The sequence below is a fragment of the Suricata suricatta genome, chromosome 7, assembly GCF_006229205.1.
Source record: "Suricata suricatta isolate VVHF042 chromosome 7, meerkat_22Aug2017_6uvM2_HiC, whole genome shotgun sequence".
Taxonomy (NCBI): domain Eukaryota; kingdom Metazoa; phylum Chordata; class Mammalia; order Carnivora; family Herpestidae; genus Suricata; species Suricata suricatta.
Window position 1 is genome coordinate 35,265,732 of NC_043706.1, and position 19,339 is coordinate 35,285,070.

A 19,339-nucleotide genomic window follows, 5' to 3' on the forward strand; every position below is an offset into this window, starting at 1 on the left:
ATTGTTAACATTTGCTACCCTTGACTTACCTATTTTTATGAATACAACTTTTGCAGAATTGTTTGCAGATTATAGTGACAGTTTACCTGTTAAGTATTTCAGCCTGAAACTCTTAAGAACGAAGACATACATTCTCATGCATAGCCACAATACCATAATCTTACTTAAAAAAATTAGCAATAGGGCTGCCTGGGTGGCTCAGTTGGTTGAGCATCCAACTTTGGCTCAGGTTATGATCTCACACTTGGTGGGTTCGAGCCCTGTGTCGGGCTCTCTGCTGACAGCTCAGAGCCTGGAGCCTGCTTCAGATTCTGTGTCTCCCTATCTGCTCCTCCCCCACTCATGCTCTCTCTCTGTCTCTCAAAAATGAGTAAACTTTAAAAAAAATTAAAAAAATAAATGTTAAAAAAATTCAAAAATTTAAAAATTAGCAATAATTTCCTAATATCAACTATTTTATATACATATTGAAATTTCCCCAGTTGTCCCCAAAGTGTCTTCTAGAGGTTTGTTATTTTGTGTGTGTGTGTGTGTGTGTGTGTGTGTGTTTACCCCCTTCTAATCCAGGATCCAAGAATAATTTATAGTTTGCATTTGGTTGTTATTTCTCTTAATCTCTTTTGATCTGGAATAGTTCCTTTTCCTCTTTTGTTTTTCATGTCACTGAGGTTTAGAAAAATGCATGCCAGTTATCCCAAATTTTAGATTTGTCTCATTGCTTTCTTGTGATTTAATTTAAACATTTTTGGCAAGGATACCTAATAGGTGAGGTTGTGTACTTTTTTATATACCAGTGATTAGATGAAAATGTTAATTAAAGTATGGAATCATAAAAATACCTTAAATAATTTAAAACAAATGTACATTGAATCAGGATGTATGTAATGTCTCTCTTGTGTAGCTAAATGGGATCACTTGGGTAAGTTATTGACTGCCAGATTTTAAAGGTATACTTTTTTTTTGTATTTAGCAGGTAATTTGTAGGGTGAAACTTTGAGACCATATACTATCTTATTTTTCAATAACCTTTCACCTAATGGTTTTCGTAATATTGCTTGAAGTAATTACTACACTGAGAGGGGTGTACTGAATGCTTTTAAAAAATAACTTCCATTAGTTGTGTAGTTGAAAAGGCATTTTGCGTTGTCTTTGGTTTCTGTGCTTGGATGAATATATTGCAGATGTCTCCTTGACTTGTTATATTGTACTTAAGTTTCAGAGAGAAATTTATTATAGTAGCATGTAAGTTGTGGAGATGGATTTTATGTTTTAGAAGTTAATTTTGATATTTGATTGCAGTTCAGCATTCAGCTGAATAAGATAGTAGAGAAATTAATGGACTCCAGTAGAAGGAATACTTTCTATATAGTAAGTAAACAGATATCCACTAATTCACCACCCCCCACCCCCGATTTAATTGTTTCTCAATGTTAAGAATTTCATATATAGTTAGTTTTTCTCTGCCTTTTTTGTTGTTGTTGTTAAAGATTTTGGTAGAGTCGCTAGTTTAGTCCTCTGTGCATTCTGAAATTGCTTGTATTATGATGCTGATTAATCATGGGTAGAATCCCAGAATGTTACCTTTAAACCTGTAAATACTCTTCTTTCTTTTGACGGGAAAAGAGAATATGATATTTCAGTAATATCCGTCATTAATGTGAAAACCATTTACTACTCTCTCTATCACTGTGGTTTGTGACTGGCTTCCTCCACAATATGGGCCATGTATACCAACAGTCTCTTATTCTAATAAGACTGATCAGTAAGTGAAAAAAAAATGTGTTAAAGTATGGAATGCTAAAAAAAAAAAAAACTTAGATGCTTAGGTTAACTTAAAACACACATATAAATTTTTGCAGTAGGCTTTAGATTTTTGCAGATTAGTCAATAATGATTCAAGAGTCATCCATATAGGCTATTTAAAATACATCATTTGTGATAGATATGACCCCTGGGAACTGGGCTTTCTGGGCTGGAACCCTCAATTAAAACCTTCTGACTAAAACATGAACTTAGGTGAGTCACTTATAACCTCTCTGTGCCTCAGTTTTTCCATGTGCAAAATGCTGATTATAGCAATGTGTTAGTAATTGTAAACTACATGCTAGCTTAAAATGGTTAAGTTATTTAATCTTGCTGGTAACTGGCACATAAGTGCTTAAGGGTTTGTTAATTAAAGTCCAGATTTGGTCTCATTAAGTGGAGTGAAACTCTAAAGATATCTGTGAAGCAACTGAGAGCACTAGGTTTTTATGATTTGTTCCTCATCTTTAAAGTCTTGCCCATGCCTAATGTGACAGCATTCTTTTTATAAAATAGCAGCATGACTTTTATCTATCAGAAGTATTCAACATAGATTTTATAGAAATAATGTTTTCTGTTGGCACTTACTGGTTTAGGTAGTGTGTGATCACGGCAACAAGTAAAATAGGCATACTTATAAGATATAGGCAGACTTGGGAACAAAAAACAACTAGTTCTTCATAAACCTGCAGCTAATTAATAGGAGTGGAAATAAGCCTCTGCATTGGAAAAAAGCTCAGATGGCTGGGAGAGCATTTGCCAAACTGTGGGCATGTCATTCTGTTTTATGGAGGGTCTCAGGCATCATGTAACACAGCCAGCCAGTTGGGTGAAGTCTTGCTTCTTCATCTTGAAGAAGATGCTGCTGCTGCAGACTCACCATCTTAATAAGGTGCCTTTAGCAGGTTATTTGTTATGATTCCCATTTTCTGCCAGATTATAGCCTTTCATCTTATTTTTCTTGTGATGCTTAAGGTAGCTTATGTTTATGAAGAGTGGCAAGTTCTGTGGCCTGGTAGGTAGACAGATGCATGATTATTAAGCTCTTCTTAGAACAATTAGTCACAGCTTAGCACCAGTCCTCAGCACTGGGGAGGTGGGTCATATACTGCAAGATGAATTCTGTCACAGGAGTCCTGAGCTTTTTAATATTTCCACCAGAGTCATAGATGATGGTGGCACACAGAATATGCTCATTAATTTTGTGAATGACATCAGGCTTGAGTGGGATAGATGGTTCAATAGTCAACTGGATTAAAATTCAAAATATCTGAGATTTAGAGAAGTTGGCAGATAAAAACAGTATGCTATTCAGGATAACGGCAAGATAGTTTCCTTAAGGAAAGTAAACAGCTGTGGAAATTCAGCATAGGAGGATTGGGCTGGTACTAGTGGTAATACAAGGAATTCCAAGGTGATAAGTAAACCAGTTAAATAAGGGTCAGTGATGCCTTTGCATTTAAAACCATTGATAACAGGGGCACCTGGGTGGCTCATTTTAAGCATCTTCGGCCCAGGTCATGATCTCGTTCGTGGTTTGAGTGTTCAAGCCCTCTGCTGACAGCTCAGAGCCTGGAGCCTGCTTCAGATTCTGTGTGTGTCTCTCTCTCACTCACTCAGTCACTCACTCTCTGTCCTTCCCCTGCCTACACACACACACTCTCTCTCTCTGTCTGTCTCTCTCAAAAATAAATAAACATTAGAACGAAATTTAAAACCATTGGTAACAAGGCATACAATTGGAATGGTGCTTAAAGAAATCACAGGGCCGTCCCTTTACCATATTTGGTATTCGACCATCACAGTGTATGCTTACAGTGTACTCGGAAAAATGTTCCAAAGTGAGAAAACTAGTTAGGAAATAGTCCTCATCAAAAGGTTTTAGTAGGTAGGTAGTTAGCCTAGAAATAATGGAGAGTTTAGTAGTTCTCTTATTAGATTATATATAATTATTGTGTGACCATAGACTTCTAGAATGTCATAGTCACTGGTCTAAGTAACCCACTTTATTTTAATTGGTAAGAAAACCCAAACCTGAGGTTACATGTTCAAGCTAGGTCCTTCCTTCCCAGGCCACTACTCTTACCAGTACCCATGTAGCAGCCTTTGTTTTTACATTGACAACAAGATTATAAAGGCATTTACAACAATAGGAAGGTTATAAAGTAAGACATTAGAAATTCATGATTTTAAGGGTTAGAAAGCAGTGACATGCACAGAAGAAATGAAATCTCTGGTGATCACAGGACAGGGATACTCTAAAAGTCTTGAGACAGAGACAGAAAAGAAGTACTCTTGAGTTTCCTTCTGCCTCTGTTATTCTGCGGTTGATTACATGGAGAATTTTCTTTTGCAGTCTTTACTCAATTTTGTATTTTAAAGTGAATAACTAAAATAGGAAATGGAAATTTTGAACTTACTTCCTTTTCAGTGAGCTTTGGACTGGGAATAAGAGCAGTTTCTCTTCTGTCACCTTTCAGCCCTATCTCATCACACAATGTAGTTGTGATCCTGACCTTTTCACCTACCCCTTAAATAGAACCCAGTAGACTGGCTGACACTGCACATAATTAGAATTTGAACAAATGAAAGGTATTACTGAAGTATAAAAGATGTTTGTTTTTTAATGTTGATAACATTACCTACATATTTAAGTTTTTCTTGTGTTTATATATTGCTAGATAGTGCTTTCTCCTCCTCCATATCTAGTAGATGCCATGTTGGTGCTTGCATCTCACCTAGTGATGTGTACTGAAGTGTTGCATCTTGTAGATGTCTTTTTACTTGGATGTTTTTGGCTGCTGGAAATACCTTGTGCTTTTCTTCCTTAGCCCTATATCTACCCTTGCTAGCTTGGTTAACCTTGTAGTTGAACCCTTGTAACTCTGTCATCTCCTAGGTTTATGTCTCATTTTCTAACAAAGAAAGATCTAATGTTTTAGGTTTACTTCTCATCTGTCATGAAAATTATCCTTCATTTGATCTGATTTTTCATAAATAATAAATGGATAAATGAATGCCTCTCCTTGCAAGTCTAAATTACCTTAGCAGTAAAAGTAGATAAACGTATGCATCACCAGGATGAAAACAAAGATTTGCCACTTGAGTAGGACAGGTACATATATAATTCTTTAGTAGTTTTTATGTAATGATAGTTGCAAAGGTGAAGGAAGATGCAAATCTCAGTATTTTGCTTTGGAAGAAGTGATTCTTTAGTTTCATTATTAACCCACTGCAGAAGTTTCATAGTCATTTAATGATGGTGGAGCACTATTCAGGACCAAACACTCCGACCTCCATAAAAGCAGTGTTTCTTTTCCCTACCTGTTTGGAGCAGCAAACAGGCCAGCCGGCAGAAAAATAAGGGCAGGAAATACCCCAGTGTATCTCTCCAGGCTTTTTGTTCTTAGTTTAATTCTCAGATATTTGCTCCCATACCAAATGGTTGGGAAAAACAATCTCACTTTTATCATAGCATCATGAAGTAGTAGTGCAACAGTAGTAGTGCCTAATAAGGTGCTGAATTTTAAAATTTAATTTTTTATACCTATAATACTTTATTTAGCTATTACTTACATATAATAAAATGTAAAATATTAAATGTATGATGTAATGAATTTTGATCAATGTGTGCTATGTGTACATGTAATCGTCACTTAGGTAAAGACTATTTTTATCGCTCCAGAAAGTACCTTCCATTACTATAGAATTCTAAAATACGTTTTTTGCAATGTAGATGGGAACAGTTTGGGGAATAGTTTGAGAAATTTAATAATCAGTGTGCATTTTGGGGCACCTGGATGGCTCATTTGGTTGAGCGTTTGATTTCGGCTCAGGTCATGACCTTGTGGTTTGTGAGTTTGAGCCCCACATCCAGCTCACTTCTGTTAGTGCAGAGCCCGCTTCACATCCTCTCTCCCCTTCTCTCTCTACCACTCCCCTGCTCACGATCTCTCAAAAATAAATAAAACTTTATGAAAAAATAAAGTAGTGTATAAAATTTCTTTAGGTAGTTGGACAGCAGTAAACTTAGTCTTTTTTCCCCTCTACCTTTACAAAAGTGAATTCTGCTGAACTGTTTTATTCTAATATAGAGTTTGAATTTCCTAAAATACCATACATTTGCAAATGAAGAGACCCAGATATAGGCACTCTTCCATTTTCTCAACAAGAGAAAGGTATTTTGGTCAACTGTAATATAGAAACTTTTAGGGGTATAGGTGAAATAATTAACTGTCTAAAGTGTTAATTGCACATACACGTATTAAACTCTTATCTTTTTATTTTGAGATAATTGTAGATTTATATACAGCTCTAAAATAACATAAAGTGGTCTTCTTTATTCTCTGTTTTATCACTATGGTAACTTCACATGCATATTTAAGGTCACAGGTTACATAAAATTGTATGCATTTGTGTATGTTCCTAATGTAAATTTTAAATGTTTTATTTATTGAAATGTTTTTGAGAGAGTGCAAGTAGGGGAGGGGCAGAGAGAGCAAGTGGGCTCTGTGCTGACAGCATGGAACCTGTTTGGGACCATCTCTGTCACTCTCTTCACTCTCACACACTTACTCTCACTCTCTCTGCAACTGCTCTGCTTGCTTGCTCTCTCTCAAATAAACATTAAAAAAATACTAGTTTTTCCATACTCTTTATGAAACCATTTTATTTGAGCTTACTGCATCTTCACAGACGTCAGTGTCTTTCATGTTTACTAAAACCATGTTCAAAGTTATTGAGTACAGTTTTTTTTCCAGTTATTCACGTCCTTACAAGTTATTTGAGATAGAACACTTTAGAAATCTGTAAATGTTGCTCTTACTGGAAATTTTATCTGAAGCCACAAGAATCCATTCATGTAACACTCGGAGCATTGCCATCATTTTAATGTTATTTGTGATCTTCCTAACATTCCAAGGCTTTTATTGTGTTGCTTTCTAAGTCATCTTCAAAAACCTTTTTCAGTGGCAGTGACTACTTGTAATTATGAGATCATACTTCAGAAATTAGTATGAAATCTGTATTTAAAACTGCATTTTACTCTCTTTAAGACTTGTTCGTTGTAATACCTTGTCAAAGAATCCGACACCAGTGTTGTTTGATGCCCTTCCAGACTTGAGTGTTTCTGCCCAGCAATGAGAATTTTACTGCCTTACCCTTTTCGCAGACCCTGACTGGGTAAATGCCTCTGGCATTTAATTCCATTGATATGGTCTTCCTCTTTTGAAATCCTCCATACTCTTTCCCTGGGTTTTTCACTTTTAGGTTTTTTGGAAGCTTTTCTTTCTCCTCTGTTGGTATTTAGTATAAAATTATTGGTGCCAGCCTCTGAAGTAAGGACTTAATTGTAAAGCAGTTTTTTAAAAACATAATTTTAAAGGAAGAAATCCTTTCCTTATGTTTGGGCATATATGGTAAGATAACTGTGGCCACTATGTACCATTTTCTGTTAGAGTTGATAGTGTCATTAGTTTCTCTCAGGTGGAAACATTATTTGGCATTTTTATTTAGTTCATTGCATTTTTTTCTCCTTTCCTGTGAGAGCTGTTACATGTTTTAATTTTTGTCTTAATTTTTACTAGTTTATTGATGGACATGGCTCATCTTGTTTTAATTTTTAGCTGGTACTGGACTAAGCGCTTAGTAATGTATACAGGGTCACAGATGATGTGACTTTTTTACATCTATATATCTTTTTAGTGTAGGGACTTAAAACACAAAAAACCAGAAGTGCATGCTGTGTGTTCTTGCTGTCCTTAAATTTGGGCATACAATGTTAAGACTGTTCATTACAGTACCCAAACTGGAATCTAAGTTGTTAAATTGAAATTATCTTTTAAAGTAGTAGGATCCCTATTGCTACATTCTAGAAACTAATCCCCTTTATTAACAACTTTTTCTTTGTAATATTTCCTTAAAAAGAAAACTTTGCAGACATTGTCTGAATGATTTAGAGTGATATGTAACTGTTGAGACAGCCTGGATGCACTGTTGAAAGCCTCCTTTGTCATCGCCAGCTAGGCTGTCATCTGTTTGAACTGTCCTTTTTCTTGTTTGCCTGGGGTGAGCAAAGAGTGATGATTTAGTAGAGCTGTTTCTTGCTTTCTAGCTGTTGTAGGAAGTTAGACTTTCTGGCTATAAGTGTCCAAGTTGGCACACAGATGGTTACTAGTCTTTAATCATATAATCTTACTTCTAAGCAACTGGAAAGGTTCTTAAAGTAGAGGGGGCTTTCTGATTTGATTTTTTTCCCCCTTCTCTTCCTTCACCTCCCACTCCCTCCGTTGCTCCCCAACCTCTTCTTCTCCTGTCTTCCTTCTCCTCCTCTCCTTCTTATAGATTATTAAAGAAGATTGAACTAGGAAATGTGACTAGTTGGTTTTTACAGATCAGCTCTCTTCTTTAAAAAGGAAACCCTATGGGGCGCCTGGCTGGCTCAGTCAGTTAGATGAGTGTTTGACTCTTGATCTCAGGGTGGTGAGTTTGAGCCCCAGGTTCAGTGTAGAGATTACTAACAAAAAAATAAACTTAAAAAAAAAAAAAGGAAACCACTTCATAGTCTAAATTGTTTTAGTTTTATTGGTCCGTGCCTAACTTAGAGAAATTTAGGGACCTTAAGATTTGAAGGAAGGGCTTTGGCATAGTCTGTGCTGGTTGGTACTGTTGTTTTCCTTTTGCTCTATTGTGTGTGTGTGTGTGTGTGTGTGTGTGTGTGTGTGTGTGTGCGCGCCTCAGTCTTCCTCATTGTTGGCCTTGGCCCCCAATAGTACTTTTATTGTTGAGAAAGAATGATATGGTGACAGTGTTTTTTATTTCCACATTAAAACAAACTTTTTAAGTTTATTTATTTATTTTGAGAGAGCATGTGTGCAAGTAGGGGTGGGGCAGAAAGGGAGGAAGAGGGAGAGAGTCCCAACCAGGCTCTACGCTGTCAGTGCAGAACCCAGCGCACAGCTTGAACTCACAAAACCATGAGATCATGACCTGAGCACAAACCAGGAATTGGCTGCTTAACTGACTGAGCCACTGAGGACCCCCTCCACATTTATGTTAAAATACTTAGCAGGGAGGACCTGGCATATATGTATTTCCTGGGTGGGGAGATAGATATAGAAGTATTACATGGAGATTAAGAAAATGTAAAATGTTTCTGGAATTTTAAAAAATTAGTAATGTGTTAATTCCCCATGATGAATTAATTGGAAGTCAATTTATTCTTCATTTAAGAAATTGATATCCTTCAAAATTAGAAAATTTTTTATTTTAGAAGAAAATAGATTAAAGTAAGATAACTATTACTCCCATCAAGCAAAGATTTTAAAGTAATAATACTTAATACTGGTGAAAGTGTATTGAAAAAAGTACTTTCAGGTCCTTTTGAGGACAGTGTAAATTGGTAGAACTTACCTGATCAGTAATTTGCAATACCAAAACCATACTTTTTCATCTAGTGATTCTCCTCAGGATCAGTTTTAATGAAAGTTATTCAAAGATTTATGACCAAAGAATTGTGTCCTAAATGCTCATTATAGGAATATTTATAATAGAAAAAAATCTGGGGCAAAAATTGAAGATCCAAACACTGAGTGACTAAATAAATTATAGTATTAGTATGTACTGGACTACTACAGAGCAACAAGCATTTTTTCTTTTTAACGTTTGTTATTTTTGAGAGAGAGTGTGTGCAGGGAGAGGGTTAGAGAGAGAGGGAGACACAGAATCCTTAGCTGCTCTAGGCTTTCAGCTGTCAATACAGAGCCTGATGCGGGGTTTGAACCCATGAACCATAAGATCATGACCAGAGCTGAAGTCGGATGCCCAACTAACTGAAACCCCCCAGGTGCCCCATCAAGCATGTTTTTCAAGAATACTTAATGACATGGGAAACAGGAAATGTAATTATAAAATGAAAATGAGATTTACATATTTTTATAATACTTTTAAAAGTGAAATGTGATCTATGCAAAAGAGAATATGTAACATGTATCTGTTATAACGCATAACAAAATGCACACTTAACGAGTGTACCATACAATTTTACCAACACTGTTAAATATAATAAATTCTTAATTATATATATCCATAGAATAAGAAGGAGTTGTTTCAGAATGTTAACAATTCTTCTTTGGGGGGATTGGATTATCAGTGATCTTTGATTTTCACTTAAATGTTTATGTTCTTTTTCTAAAGTCCGTACAAGGGTCATGTATTTTCAAAACTAGAAAATATTAAATATTGAAAGGAGAGAAAAATTTAAGCTGGTATCTTTCCAACTCCATTTTATTGGAAAGAAACTTCTGAAAGTGTCTGCCACCTGTTATCTCCTGAGTGACAAATCATGGCCAGGTACATAGGGTGGCATTATCTACCAGTTGTAGGTAATACAGTATGACAGAGCTCCTGAGAAATGACAGGCTGACAGTACAGGAATTGTGGGTGCCCTTTCTTCTAGGTAGTATTTGAATGACCTTTACAAAATACATTTTTGAAATCTATTTAGGGTTTCATCTGTCATGCAGTCAGGAGAAAGGGATTCATTTCTTCATTTAACAAATATTAGTTACCTGTTAAGTACTAGGCAAGAGTGACCAAGAGGGTCATTTGTTAAAAGAAAACCGGTAGAGGGACTGATTTAAATTGGGTGGTCAGGTGAAGCCCACTCAGGATGTTTGAACCAGGACCTGAGTGACCAGAAAGAGCTAGTCTTACTGTGATTTAAGGGTAAAGGAAATAGCATGGGCAAGAGCTCTACAACATATTCTAGGAACAGAAAAAAGGCCAGAGTAGTTGGAATGTGATAAGTCAGGGTTGCAAAATGGTGAGAAATGAAGAGGGGAGGTAGGCAGAGCAAGATTGTAAGGGAACTAAATGGTTTTGGTAAGATGTTTGGATTTTGAATTAAATGCAACAGGAAATTGTTGGATGGCATTAAGCAAGAAATAGCATGGACTAATTTGGTTTTAAAAGATTATTCATTGTTATGTGAAAAGTCATTATAAGGGGTTAAGAGTGGGAATGGAGAGACCAGTAAAAAGTAATTTACAATGGCCCCGGGTGTGAGGTAATGGATGCCAGAGTGGAAGCGTTGACAAAGGAGAGGGTAGATAGATTTGAGGTCTGTTTGAAAATAGACTCACTGGGTTTTGCTGAGTATTGTGTATGAGAGATTACAGGAAAGATGGAAATCAAAGTTGGTTTCTAGGATTTTGACTTGAGCAACTGGAAAGAAGATGTTATTTATAAAAGTGGACAAAATGCATCAGGCAAGTTTGGGAGTGTTGAAAGTTCTAGTTTGAAATGTTGACTCTGTGTTGTGTATTGAGATGTCAAATAGGCATTTAAATACGTGAGTTTGGAGCAAGGTGAAGAGGTTTGGGATGAGGGTGAACATTTATGAGTCTTTACTGTATAGATACAATATTTAAAGCCATGGGAGAAGTAGAAGTCATGGGGACTGAGTTCCTGGACCTCTAGATAAGGGTCTTGACAGTGGAGGAGGAGCTTGCAAAGCTGGCTAAAAGAGAGCAGATAGGCGAGGAAAACTAGGGGTGTGTGTGTGTGTGTGGGGGGGTAATTTTAATCTAGGATCCAAGCAGCAAGAAGGCAGAAGGTAGAGAGCATTTCACCAGGGTTGGATCTGGATGAATGCTGTTGAGTGGGAGGCAGTGAGATGAGCAGAGACCTAACTCTGTATTTGTTTTGTGAGACTGCCATAACAAATTACTACAAATTGGGGGACTTAACAGAGCTTTAGGGGCACTTGGGTGGCTCCTTTGGTTAAGTGTCCTGACTCGATTTTGGCTCAGGTCATGATCTCGAGGTTTGTGAGTTCCAGCCTGGTGTTGGGCTCCTTGCTGCTGACAGCACGGAGCCTGCTAGGGATTCTCTCTCTCCCTCTCTTTCTGCCCCCCCCCTCAAAAAATAAATAAACTTAAAAAACAACAATAGAGATGTATTCTCTTAAAGTTCCTTGGAGGCTGGAAGTCCAAAATCTGGCAGAGCTGCCTTCTCTCTGTGGGACCCTAGGGGAGAATCCATTCCTTACTTCTTCCAGCTTCTGTTAGCTGTCCCAGTATTTCTGGGTTTATGGCCACATTCCTATAGTCTCTACCTCTACCTTTATTATCGTCTTCTCTGTGTGTCTCTCCAGATTCCCTTTGCCCTTTCTCAGAAATGCTTGTGATATCATTTAGGTTCCACCTGGATATTACAGGGTAAACTCAAAATCTTTAATTTGTCTGCAAAGACTTTTTTCCAGATAAAATCAATTCCAGGGATTAGGATTTGTTATCTTTGGATGGCCATTATTGAAACCACTAATCCTTGGTCTTAGAAACATGGTAGCCTTTGGAGATCTCAGTAAGAGCAGTGCCTTTGGAGCAGTAGGACATAAGAGAATCCTATTTACCTTTCATGTTTGCTATCACAGAGAGAACACTATTGTCTGTCCCAAGACTGCAAGTTGGTCCCACTGCTTTTCCATGGGCAGTCGGTAGTTGTGTGCCTTTGGTTAGCGTCAGGTGTCACATGTCGAACATGAGAAAGGAGAAAAGTTCTCAGAAGCCTCTGCTAGTTCTTTCAAGTTCTGTGTTGCTGACCTATGTGATCCAAGTTGGCATTACCAGTGGCCATTATTTCTATAGCCAAAGTCTGGCTTATTTTTGATTTCAGACATCTCTGTGTTGACTAATAATGTCAGTAGCTGTATTATTTCTTTCACAACCTCATTGATAAGCATGTTGCTGGAAAATTCCTGTTCAGAAAGTGGAATGGATGTCATTTAGGTAAGATTTAGGTAGGGCGGATATTTGAAATAAATTCTCTGAAAAGGATAAGAGGATGCAGAGAAAAATGCTATTTTGCCACTTTTTTCCTTGACCAGTTTTGTGCAACACAAATGGTAACACTGCACAAGTGGTGCCGAGCTGCCCTCAGTGGTTCTCTGCAGGCTTCCCATGATTCCTGCTGGACGTGGGGAGCAGCAGAAGTGATAACCTAGTTACCTCTTGCTCCCCGGGCTGCTGCATGGACGAAAGATAGTGACCATATCTGGAAGAGCCCTGCTTTCCTGGGGGGAATTTCAAGTGGTGAAGTAGTTCTTTCATCCTCAGTTCTCCTTCACTTGGAACTGAAATAGCTGGTAGCCGGGGTTGCTTCCCTGCGCGTATATGTGTATGTACATGTGGAGGGCGGGGCAGGGATGGACTTCCTCCTGATGGAAGGCTTTGTTTTCTCAGGGAGCTGACTTGATTACCATACATTCAGTCTTTACTCAGGGGACATTTCCCCAAGCTACCAGAGTACTGACTTGGGATTTGTGTATACTCTTCTGCTTCTGTACTGGGGGCAGAGGCCTTAACTTGGGTGAAAAGAACACAGGCTTTGGAGTTAGGCAGACCAGACTCATCCACTTACTTGTTCTGTAACCCTTGGTAAGTTACATAGGCTCTGGAAGCCTCCCTTTCCTCTGGTAAAGTGGGTTGAAGGCATCTTGTATGCTTACCAATAGTAAGCATGTAATAAATGTTAGATTCCACTGTTAACATCTTATCATCTCTTTGTTCATTTTTATTCATTTATTGATACTTAAGATTTCCTTACTGCCTTTGATGTCTTTATATTAAGCAGAGTTCTCAAGAAAGATCCTCCTGTTAACATAGTATCTCTTTTGGGAAATAGAAGCAGTGACTCCCACACCCCCACCCAGTTTTGTCACCCTGTTGACAGCTATTTGCCCTTACTTACATCTTGGGTTCCAGTACATTGGGAAACCTTCAAAGCCATCAGGGAATACTTCCTGAGGGAGGCTTTCATTAATTAGAACATTTACTAGGAAGGGCAGAAGAAAGGTGGCTTATTCTGTGTGGGAGCAGACTAAGATTTTGGGAGGGGAGGTGCTGAGGAATGGGGCTGTAAATAGGTCAGCTTATCCAACATAGAATATTCTAGGAGGTTTTTTGAAAGATGTCTGTAGGAATAAGTCCACTTGGGAGAGAATCAAGAAGGGAAACAGCAGCAGAAGAACTTAATAGATGAGTTATTGATTGCCCTCCTATTGTGCCTGGGCTGCTGTGAGGTACCAGGTGCTGTGTTATGCTGTGAACAGAGGATGGCCTCTGGCATTGGCTCAAGCCCAAGGTCATTTATGTTATCTGCCGTTCCCTAACTGTGACTTTGGGCAGGATGCTAACCTGTCAAATAGAGATGAGACTGCCCTTGATTTCCTAAGATCCCTCAATTTAATAACACCATGGAGGAGGGGAGAGGAACATTTAATTACTTATCATTTGTAGCCAATCATACCATGTTTCTTGGTTGTAGACATTTTAATATGATTTTTTAAGTACATTTTTAGAAGCAAGCAATATGGTAATACCCAGCTCACGAGTGTTGGGAAGATTAATAATATGATGTGTTCAGTGTCCATCAAAGTTAGTATTCAGTGAATTGTAGCCATGATTAACAGATAAAAAGACATGACGAATAATTTGATTGGTAACATCTGAAGAAAGAATTTTAAACTTCAGGGTCATAATGTAACCAGGATCTGGAATAGGACTAGAATGAAGGGAAAGAAGATGACATAAAAATTTTAGTGTTATGGAGATAAATGAGTATATATCTGAGGAGAATAGTGATAATTTTGTAGTATATGTTCCAGTGTGAACAGACAGAAGAATGTGGTAATCTTGTGGGATTGACTCCTGTGTCATCTTCTGGGCATGTGAGAGTAATTCTGAACTTGCGGCCACTTAATTTCTGAAGTTTGCTAATCACAAAAAAATAAAGCATTGGTTACTCACTGATAATAAAGTATCATATTTTGTTTTTGTTGTTTTGTTTCTTTTTGTTTCCTTGTGGGAGAGGGTGGTTGGCTAGGGATTTACCATTCGTTTATTAGTTCAGTTGCCTGGCCAGGGGATGCTTGCTTACATTTCAAACATCTTTATGTTTTCATTAGAGTAATACTGAATTTTTAGCTCTTCTTTCTTTTTTTTCTTTTTTTTTTGCCCCAGGTCCAGCAAGACTATGAACCTCTGTTCCAAATGCTTTGCTGGTAAGTGCAGAAAAAGGGTTTTTAATTTATTTTAATTTTTCTTTTTGATTGTTTTTAAGACTATCCAAGTTAATTTGGCCTTCTTTTGTGTTTATGCATGGGGTTTTGTTTTCTTTGCTTGTGTGTGAAAGCAGTTTCTCCTTACCAAGATGCTTAATATATTTGTTAGGACTATTAAAACAGCCTTCCCTGAGTGAAATTAAATCATCTGTGTACTTGCATCAAACTTTCCATAGTTTACAGATGTTGATGTGTAGTGGAACTTCAAAATCTTGGGTTGTTGTAGGGTAATACGTGTTCATCTCTGGTCTTGACTTGAAATACTGCTTTTGCCAGTGAGAAAGAATATTTTCATGTGGAGGCAGGAAAAGAATCATGCTGAATTAGCCCTTTCTAATCCTGTCCCTTATTGAAGTCACTTTGGGTAAATCACTTAATCCCTTTAGACCTTAGTTGTCATTTTTAACATGAAGGGCTTGGACTTGATGTTTGCAAGGGCCTTTTTTAGCCCCCAAATGCTGTTTGATTGACTCCTTAAATTATGACTCCTTCATGAACTTAACCTTCATTCTTTAAAGAATTTCATATCTGATGATTTTAAATGAAATATTTAAATCTTTACTAACTGAGAGAAGTTTAACTTTCCTCTTCTATTCAATCTGTCATAGATAAAGCTTTACACTAGTTAAAGCACTAAGGACAGATTTTAAACAGTAATGTATAGCAACAGGGAGGAGTTCAGTTTGAACACAACTTTTATTCATGCAGAAGTGACTGGCGTTTTAAATGGAGAATGAGGGAGTAGGGAGGGCTTGCTCACTTGGCTCAGTAGAGTCAGGGAAATGAAAAATTACAAAGGGCTTGTCAGTGTAAATGATGACTAGGTTGGTTGTATCTATTAGCTGACTGTCCTGTAAGTTAAGATCCTGCCCACCTACTGAGATTGAGAGAAGGGGCCCCATCCTTTCTAATGGTTACATTTTAAAGAACTGTCTTTCATGTCCTTGACAGGGATTCCTGAGATGTAGGAGATTCATACACATCTCAGAGGGACAGAGGAAAGATTTACAGTTGGAAAAAATCCTTTTCAGTAAATGGTCTAAGATAGGATGTTCTGAGGCCTGTAATCAGGTGTTATAGCTAGAAAAACCTTAAATTCTTTAGGCAGCTTTGAGTTTAAGATTCTTAGGCAGTCACTTTAAGAGGAGCTGGGCTAGGGTCATCCTAGGGATGGGGTCTTGATTAGAAACTGTGTTAGTGTTTGTGTAAATATTTTAATGTTTGAGGAGAGGGTGGATGAAATCGTTTGTGTTAAGAATCTGTAGTTTTTGTAAGCCGAGATTGAGTTCTAGTTGAGAACAGGGCTCAGATGAGCCTGGCTAGAGATTGGTCAAGGAGAGAATCTTTTTCAGTTTTCACCTTCTATTCATTATGCTATTTAGACGTTAGTCCTTTACGTTTGTGCCTAAACTAGGGGATTGGTGGTAGGGAGTTGCGGGCCAGGGGTTGGGGAAGGCAGTTTATATCTGTTAAAAGTTTGGAATTTGTCAAATACTTTAGGTCTTCAAAAGAAAAAGAAAATACTGGTAAGTTTGGTTTTTGTCCAACTTTTAATAGTATCTCTGCTGTTAAATGAATGTATTCTCTTTTTACTCGGCATGTCTACAATTACAGATATGAAGAAATACTTCCTCATTGGTGAGAGTTTAAATTTTATGATAACGATGAAAGTAGCAATGAGACAGAATGTATATTAGATTGATGACTGTCCCTTCATTTAGAGCTAGCTTCCCCTTACAATTCAGTAAAGTCTGGCTTTGGGAGAAGGGGTTCATGGCAAATAAAGAACTGTCTTGTGTCTCTACCTAAATATAAAAATTTTAAAATTATCAGTGAGGACAGTTCAGCTATCGTCTTTGATTTCTTTATACTTGTTATGGTTTTATTTTTTATGGTTATAATTATTTATTATCTCTCTGGTGATTTGTGTGCATTTACTCTTTATACAGCTTTGTCATTTTTGCTTTTTGCTTTTAAAAATATTAAGAGGGTATTTTCAAGTGTGTAAAGAAAATATTCTTTTTCCTTCTTTATCCCGATATTCTAAAAGTCCTCAATATCATTTGACAGCATTTGAAAGGAATGATTAGTAACATCCTGCTTGTGGAAGTAGCATTTTGTGTTCTTTCTGAAGTACAGAAAAAAGTCATTGAACTTTACGTTTATGGATTTCATTCCTGAATGAAAGTATAGAGGCATGAGGTGTATAAGACAACATGAAGATTATTTTGGCCATAGCTACTGTGATTTTCAATACTCTGTTAAAGTATACCATGAAGTATACAGTGTACTTTTAAAAGATGGAAAAATTACTTTAAAAACAGCTATTGTGTCCCCTTAGGTTAGTTATTTTTCAAAGTTGCTTTTCAAAATAAATGTATGTGTTGGCAAAGTGAGTTTGTTGGAACTTGTTTACATAAAATTGAAATGAGTAAAAACATGTTTAAAATCTTTTTGAAATAGAGTACTAGGTTAGGAACTGTGGGTGTTAGTTTAAAGCTCACGTTGATGACTATTTGCTTCTGATGAAATAGTCTGCCAAATGGTGAGCACATGCCCAAGTAACTACTGTCACTTCAGATTCCTCCCCCCACCTTTTTCTTTATAAAAAGACTCCTGGGCTGTTTGAGAGAAAGGGAATAAGAAAGGAAAGGAAATGAGTGTATGCAAAGTTAGAGTTACTAAAAAACCATTGAATTATTAATTTTGCCAGTAAATTACATGCAACTAATAGTGTTTCTCCATATTGTTAGAATAACAAATGTATGTATCAGCCATTTGCAAGTATGTAGAAGAGTATTCAAGCTGGCTGGATTTGTAGTTCCTAACAGCTTGCAGCTTAACCAAAATTCCTCTCTTTGAAATGGGAAAATACTATTTTTATTTTTATTTTTTGACATCTAGAATCCTGATTTGGCCTGGCTGAAATAATTTTAGGCCATTTGGAGTTGTTCTCCCCAACCCCCAAATGTGCAGTCTGCTACTTTGTTAGCCTTAAAGTGCCTTTGACCTGAAGACCCTTATCACCCAAGATTTTCTTGTGCCAGAATCACGATATTTAAAGGAAATACTCTGGGGAGGCACTAAGAAATGATTGACTCTAGTGTTATGATCTGAGGTATAATGGACTGAAAATGCTCTCCTGGATTCTCTTTATCTGAGATTATTAGTTACAGTCTTAAAAAAACCAGGAAAAGTTGGTTTTATCATAGTTTATATTTTTCCATTCCCATAAGTATTTGTTGTTTTTCTACTTTATCATCAATTCCCCTTTTACGTGTTAAATATTTTTTCTTCTTCAAATCACAATTCTGAATATTTGTTTGGAGATGTGGCTCCCTCTCTCTAAGACTAAGACTCTTCTGTGAGCAGAAGCCAGAAACATCTGCAGTTTGGATAAGGAATTCTCCCACCGTTGAGTTGATGTATTAATCCTTCCTAGCTGAGTGTTAATTATTTTTATATTATCTTTAAAGAAAAGATTGACTTAAAAGATTTGCAGTTTATTTGAAATTATGGAAAGAATGTCTAAACTCTTGAAACAGATGGTATTTAAGCACCCTTGAACATAACCTATTAATTGATATTGCCACACAGATCTAATTTTTAGAAAACTATTGAGCATCTTTTTTTGGTCTAATTGTGGCTTTTCTATCCCCTCGATAGTATTCTAAAATATTATTCTTTCATACTATTTTATTAAACATTTTTATATTGTTGTTTGACTTTACTAAAAGAATCAGTGAATGTAATTTCTGTAATACAAGGCCACAAAATTTCATGATATGGCATTTATAATTATGTTATGGTGAGTAAACAACTTACTGGTTGAAGCAATACTTTCTAATGCACTTTTTCAAACTGTTGCGATTCATTAGTAGTTAGAGAAATCAATTTAATGGGTCATGATTGCATTAAAAAATTAAGTAGAGTAGGAAATATAATCAATGCATCACAAATATTAAGGGCAAATATTGTTTGTGAAACTTTTGAGTTACACATATAAATGAAAATAACGTATAATAGGTTGTGATGTAAATATATATATTACCAGGGTTATTTAAAAACCACTGAGGGGGTGCCTGGGTGGCTCAGTCAGTTAAGCGTCTGGCTTCGGCTCAGGTCATGATCTCACGGTTCGTGGGTTCGAGCCCCACATCGGGCTCTGTGCTGACAGCTAGCTCAGAGCCTGGAGCCTGCTTCAGATTCTGTATCTCCCTCTCTCTCTGACCCTCCCCTGCTAGCACTGTCTCTCTCTGTCTCTCAAAAATAAATAAAAAACATTAAAAAAAGAATTAAAATAAAAACACAGATACAGAAATTCACTGGAAGGTCACTGAATTATTTGAGATCCCATTTTCTTTGGAAAATAGGACATATTTCTTTTCTGTCTTTAGGCAAAGTGTTAACCAGTTG

General features: G+C 36.9%; 1 protein-coding gene across 1 annotated transcript in view; it reads left to right on the forward strand.

Moving 5' to 3' along the window:
* The first annotated feature begins 14,821 nt into the window (after nucleotides 1-14,821).
* Nucleotides 14,822-19,339, forward strand: part of ZFAND3 (zinc finger AN1-type containing 3) — a 208,895-nt gene continuing 204,377 nt past the window's right edge. Inside the window, exon 1 of the mRNA XM_029943641.1 lies at nucleotides 14,822-14,863. Within this exon, the coding sequence (XP_029799501.1) occupies nucleotides 14,836-14,863 (28 nt within the window). The 5' untranslated portion in view covers nucleotides 14,822-14,835. The remainder of the gene's footprint in view (nucleotides 14,864-19,339) is intronic.